Consider the following 6,398-nt stretch of genomic DNA (forward strand, 5'->3'; position numbering starts at 1 on the left):
ACAGTATTTTCCCCTTAAAACCCTACTTAGCCATTTTACCAAAATGCCCTCCAATTTCCACTTAATTCCTCCCTGCCCTATATTCGTATCACAAGCTTCCCCTTCAAGTCTAGTCGAAGGAGGCGCGAGTCCGACTGACTAGACCAAGCCCAAAACAGAATCGCTACCGAACGCGGAATAAGATCATTGGGCTCATCTTTATTACGTCGAGCGAGTAGCTGTGGCAATGCTGGACAAGAAATCGAGCGATATCGAGAGGGTGGTCGGGCGATGCTAAGTAGAGCGATCAAGCGATTGCTGAGTGAGAAGTAAAAAACAAGTGTCAACCGGGCGACGAATGTGGGGTGAAGCGTCGAGTGAGACACGAGTAACGAGTGTATGCCTGAACGACGACCGAGACGCGGACGATGAGGGTAGGACAGAACGACGAGTGAGTCGCAAACTATAAAGGTCAACCAGACTGTGAGTGTCAAATAGAATGACAACCAACCCAGAATTAGATCAAACATCTGAACGGTACCCGTGTGTAGGACGACTGCCAAGTGGGTCGTAAGACGATGGGCGAGCGATGTCAAGTGCGCGACCGAAAAAATACCGATCGAGCGACAATAAATTACGACCGAGCCATAGAGAGACTGATGGACTAGCAAACCTATGAGCGCGGCTGGGCAAGTGTCGACCGAGCGATAGTAAATCATGACCGGGCCATCGAATAAGGCCGACCTGGATCAAAAAATGTTGAGCTGATCGGAAGGCAAGGGGCGAGCAATGCCGAGCGCGCGATTGAGCGACAATAAATCATGACCGGGCGATCGAAAAAATATCGACCGAGCGATAATAAATCATGACCGGGTAATAGAGTGAATGATGGACGAGCAGAGCCGTGAGCGCGACCAAGAAAAATACTGACTGAGCGTCAATAAATCACGACCGAGCGATAAAGAGAATGATGGGGGAAGCAATGCCATGATCGTGACCAAGCGAGTGTCGACCGAGCGATAGCAGTGAGCGAAACGTGACCGGTGAGTGCTGGGCAGAGCGGCGAGCAAAGCATGTGTGATGAGTGTCGGGTAGAGCGGCGAGCAAAGCATGTGTGATGAGTGTCGGGCAGAGCGGCGAGCAAAGCATGTGTGATCAGTGCCGGGCAGAGCGGCGAGCAAAGCATGTGTGATGAGTGTCGGGCAGAGCGGCGAGTGAGTAGTGAATACCGACCGAGAGGTCGTTAGGCATGAGAGCATACTCACTTATAACTCGCACTAAGGCGAGAGTCTGGGACCCGACCTGTCGGTCGTTGGGCGTGAGAGCATGCTCACTTATAACTTGCACTGAGGTGAGAGTCTGGAGATGTGAGAGCATGCTCACTTATAACTCGCACTGGGGCGAGAGTCTGGGACCTGACCTACCGATCGTTGGGCGTGAGAGAATGCTCACTTATAACTCGCACTGAGGTAAAAGTCTAAAGGCGTGAGAGCATGCTCACTTATAACTCGCACTGAGGCGAGAGTCTGGGACCCGACCTGCCGGTCATTAGGCGTGAGAGTATGCTCACTTATAACTCGTACTGAGGCGAGAGTCTGGAGGCGTGAGAGCATGCTCACTTATAACTCGCACTGGGTGAGAGTCTGGGACCCGACCTGCCGATCGTTGGACGTGAGAGCATGCTCACTTATAACTCACACTGAGGCGAGAGTCTGGAGGCGTGTGAGCATGCTCACTTATTATTAATTTTTTAATCCATTAAATTTACTACTATTATTATTATTATGTTTATTATTTGAATTGGGCTGGGCTTTCGTTAGGTTCATGGAGTACCCATTTGTCCTTTTAATGGAGGCGTCCTTGGTGTGTGACAAAGTAATTTCCTTATTTGTCGGAGAAAGAAGGGGGAATAATTCTGATCCCATGGGATTCTTCGGAAGGATCGCGAGCTTCTTTGGGTTGACGAGGGAAGACGGAGAGGAGGATGAGGCGGCAACGGCCCGCTTCGCAACCGGACGGTCCGGCACCGGCAGAGGGATCGCCGTGCAGGTCCCCGTGGCCACCGAGCTGCCCAGCCTCGGTCCCGTCCTCCTCCCCTGCGATCCCGGCGAAGGCAGTGTTCAGGTGCCCTCTTCTCATCCGTCCTTCTCTTTAGATCCTTTTGGCAATTGACTCCCCAAAATGCCAAACTTTATTACTTTCTATTCCTGTGAAGATTGGAATTAGAATTCCAAATCGATCGATTTGTATGATTCCGAATTAGCTGTTTTTGTTGAACTTCGTGGGAGTACGATTTCTTATTCTACTCTCCATGGGGTTTCTCTTTGGTTTCGGCCCGGGATGATGAACTAGAATGGCTAAGTAAAGTCTGCCCTTTGCCATTGCTTCTTTGAAATTGTTTTTTTTTCAGATGTAAAAGAAGAACTTTTATTTATCTGGTACACCTTTTCCATTAAGCTATTTCTAGTAAAATTGGACAATTTTGCCTTGCCGCAGTGGTTAGTATTTATCCAAATGTTCTTTTTTAGTGTTGGTTGGTTGTACTAGAGAATAGAACCGGCTGTGTTCTAGTAATTCTTCACGGTTTATATCTATAGTTGAGCTCTGTTGCATCATGATACAGTGGCCATAGTCGAAGGTCTCTCTTGGGCCACCAGTATTTATCTTTCCTTTTTAATCTTCATATCTATTTTTAACAAAATTCATAGCTTGCGCTAACATAGGGGATGAAATGCCAACCTAAACCTGGACGTTGATTATCTCTATAATAGAAACCTGATTAGATTACACTGTTGATCTCCTTATTATCCTTGTCAAATTTTGTCTGTCTAAAATGCTGTACATTTATCGGTTTTCTTTTCCTCAGAACTTTTACTGAGTTATTGCCTTAAGAAGAAGTCTAATGTAATGTAACTTGTTGAGATACCATAGATGATGGAAAGTAATAGTTTCAACAATTTTATGCTAGGAGACTGATGTGCATTATTTATGCAAAGCTTGTCTAGGTATATAATAGCTTTATGAATGTATTAGTGAAAATTTTCAACGTGCAAAAAGTAGATTTCCAATTGGTATTTCAATTATATCTGCAAATATTTAGATGATGTATTTTTGCCCATTATTCATAGGTTTGGACAATTTTAAAATTTTAATGCTAATTATGCCTAACACAACCTTTAACCTTTTTCATTGGGGCTTGCAACGGACATCGACAGTTCTTGCAATGTGTGATGATATTATTATTATTTATCTTTTTTTTGCAATGGTTATGGTGAAAGTGAGATCTGTTCAGAAGACTATGTGATCTCTATTAGCTGAAATAAATATGAGCAATGAGTGTCAATTAACTACTAATCTTTGTATTAGTCACAGTTGTTGAGGAATATAAATCAGGTCTCTGGTACTCAAACTCTCTGGTTATGAATACCTCAACAAATATACATATATGCCATGGTAGATGATTGCATCCTCTCGTTATGTAGATTGCAACAAATAGTATGTTGTGTTTGGCTCACCTGCGCAGGTGTCAGATGCTCAGAACCAAGTCCATGCAATGAAAAAAAAATATAAAATCAAGATAGTACGCAAGTTTGCTCCATTTCCTCACTGACTCAACACAAAATTATGTGACAAGATTGCGAGTGACTCCAGCATGGGGAGTAAAGATATAGTTATATTTATTCTAGTTTTCAAAAAAGACTGTAAAAGTTGAAAGTTGTGTTATATTGTTGCAAAGGTTGGAACCGCCAACCCAGCGGCCCCCTCACCCCGGCCCCACAAGTATGAGAGGGAGTAAATCACGGTGAATACGGGCCCGGCTATGACATGGTGGTCTCAGGTGTTTAGCACGGACAGATATTGATGTTATCGCATTTGCTGCCGCAGACCCTCGACCTCTCGACCTATGTTGCAAGAATCCATGTCATAACCGGCTGATCCCGCCCGTGGGGGCAGAAAAGTTGTGTTATATTGGACTGTGTTATAGTGGACTAACAATGAATAATGGTATGACAGGAATCGATGATCCAAAAGCAAAATTGTCAAAATGTTGTGTGAATTCTGTGTCCTTAGCATGAGACTTGCTTATGTCTTACCCATTATCAACTGCTCAATAAGCCTTTTGGTTGATGTTGGGATTAAGAGTCACACAGGATGCACAACCATTTCCACTCAAACTTATTAGTGAAAAAATCATTGAATTATGTAACTCTGGAGAAGGATCATTGCAGGACAAATATTGTGATAGATAGTTGTAAGATTGGTTTAATATTATTATTATTATTCTTTTTATATTATTGAAGCAACAGATAGGGATGACAATTTTCCCCGCGAGTTTGGGGCCCCGCGGGGAAAACCTGAAATGGGGATGGGGATCCCTGATTTTCAGGGATGGGGCGAATTTGAGGCGGGTATGGGAATCCTATCCCCATCCCCGAACCCGCCCCGAATATTATTATTATTAATATTAATAAATAATAATATGATTTTTTTAAAAAATATTAATAATAGTGTTAATATTAATATTAAAATTTTTGAAAATATTATTAATAATAATATTATTAATATTGATATTAATATTAATATTATCATTAATAATAATTATTAAATAATAATAATAATAATAATAATATAAATTAAATTTGGGAATGAGGTGGGGATGGGGGGTGGGGATGGGAATTTGATCCCCGTGGGTTCGGGTTTGGGGAATTCCCGAACCCGAAAAAATAAGAATGGGGTGGGGATGGGAATGACAAACCCGTCCTGTCCCGCTCCGCCCCATTGCCATCCCTAGCAACAGATGTGCCAGCATTATTTTCCAAACCAATACATTTGATTCTCTCATCACAAACTCACAGCCTTATTGTTGTTTTTTGTTCAGTTAAGTGTAATGATTCTCTTATATCATGCCTTTTCTCAATGGTATTGGATTTAGTATCTGTTTCACCTTTGCGTGGTACTTTCCAAATAGTGGTTTCTTATCAGAATCCTATTTTTCCTTCTTTGCTTCAGGGTTTCAACTGGTATACAAGTAGATTACGCATGGATGAAGATGGAGATGTGGCAGATGAGTTCTTGTGCGAAGTTGTGGATGACAACCCCACTACCAAGAGCCAGTCAAGACCACCTAAGTTACGGGTGAACTACAATACACGCCATATTTCTACGGCCATGAGAAGACAGGTTGTCATTGCAGATGGGAATATATACCAAGCTTTGGAGCAGCAAGGAAGATTGCAGTGGGTGTGATTACTCTAGGACCACCCAAAGCTACAATGAATCAACCCCCGAACACCAGTGCCCATGTAATGGAAGTGTAAACTCCTTAAGGTGCTTAAACTAGTGAGTTCCCAACTTTGTAAAGCTGCAGCCAAAATCTAGCTCTCACATCACTTGTGATGTTCTTAGATTGCTCATTGTTCCCATATTTCTTATACATTGTCACGACAATTGTTATACTGATTTGTGGCCCATTTATCATTTGCACAATGATTTGGTTTCTATTAAGACCATTGATGTGGCGGAAGCTTGTAGCTCCCACGTGTCTCATGTGACCCAGAATCATGTTGAGCTATCAGTCAAAATCAAGTTGGGTCAAACATGACCCAAGAGGTATCGGACTTGGCCTAGAATGAACTCAGGTCTAGTTGAATTTGTTCGGTACCCTCATCCAAAGGAATCTAGTTCGTCCAAGGACAATTCAGCTATCTACGACTCAGCCTTAGTCGTCGATATCATCCTCGGGCGCTGACCTTGTCTTCAACTCGGTCTCGAGCGTTGATCTCGTCTTTGACTTAGCCACAGTCGCCAGCCCTTTTTTCATGACTCAACCACAGTCGTCGACCCCATCTCCGACTTGGTCTTGGGTGCCGACCACATCTCTGATTCAGTCTTAGGCCAAACTTGTCTCTAACTCGGTCTCAAGTTGATCTGGAGCACCGACCCTATCTCGGGCATCAACTCTGTTTTCAAGTTGGTCTCAAGCGCCGACCTCGTCTCCAACTCGATCTTGAGCACCAACCCATCTCCGACTTAGCCTCGAGTGCCGACCCATCTCCGACTCAATCTCGGGCACTGACCTCATCTCTGACAGGGTCACTCCGTATCGACCTCATCTCCTCATCCACCTCGGCTTGAACCCACACTTTACATGGACCGCTGAAAATGAAGGGGCATGGGGATAAGGAAGAGACGTAGCCTTTTTATTCATGGGATTGTTTCTCCCGGAAGGCATGGAGAATGACACCATGCATCCCAGAGCATGTGGGTAACAAAAGCGCACGTCGTGGACATGTGGTAAATGAACGCGCACATCCTAGAGAATGTGCACATTTACTTTTTTTTTTATTGAAAAAGTAAGTATATATCATCAAAAGAATGCACAACCACATAATAACCAAGGATCCCTGCTCATGTCTGAC

The 6,398-nt window shown here is 43.7% G+C and overlaps 1 protein-coding gene across 1 annotated transcript; it reads left to right on the top strand.

Moving 5' to 3' along the window:
* The first annotated feature begins 1,857 nt into the window (after positions 1-1,857).
* LOC121969594 lies at positions 1,858-5,460 on the top strand. The gene is made up of 2 exons (XM_042519775.1): positions 1,858-2,103; positions 4,990-5,460. The coding sequence occupies exons 1-2, from the start codon at positions 1,903-1,905 to the stop codon at positions 5,224-5,226; spliced, it is 438 nt and encodes a 145-aa protein (XP_042375709.1). The 5' UTR covers positions 1,858-1,902; the 3' UTR covers positions 5,227-5,460.
* Positions 5,461-6,398: the final 938 nt, after the last annotated feature.

Source organism: Zingiber officinale, chromosome 4A, assembly GCF_018446385.1.
Source record: "Zingiber officinale cultivar Zhangliang chromosome 4A, Zo_v1.1, whole genome shotgun sequence".
NCBI classification, from domain to species: domain Eukaryota; kingdom Viridiplantae; phylum Streptophyta; class Magnoliopsida; order Zingiberales; family Zingiberaceae; genus Zingiber; species Zingiber officinale.

Excerpts from the sequence above, each read along its gene's own strand:
- LOC121969594 (XM_042519775.1), top strand. The coding sequence starts at position 1,903 with ATGGGATTCTTCGGAAGGATCGCGAGCTTCTTTGGGTTGACGAGGGAA. Across the intron at positions 2,104-4,989 it reads CCGGCGAAGGCAGTGTTCAG|GGTTTCAACTGGTATACAAG; the intron begins GTGCCCTCTTCT and ends TCTTTGCTTCAG.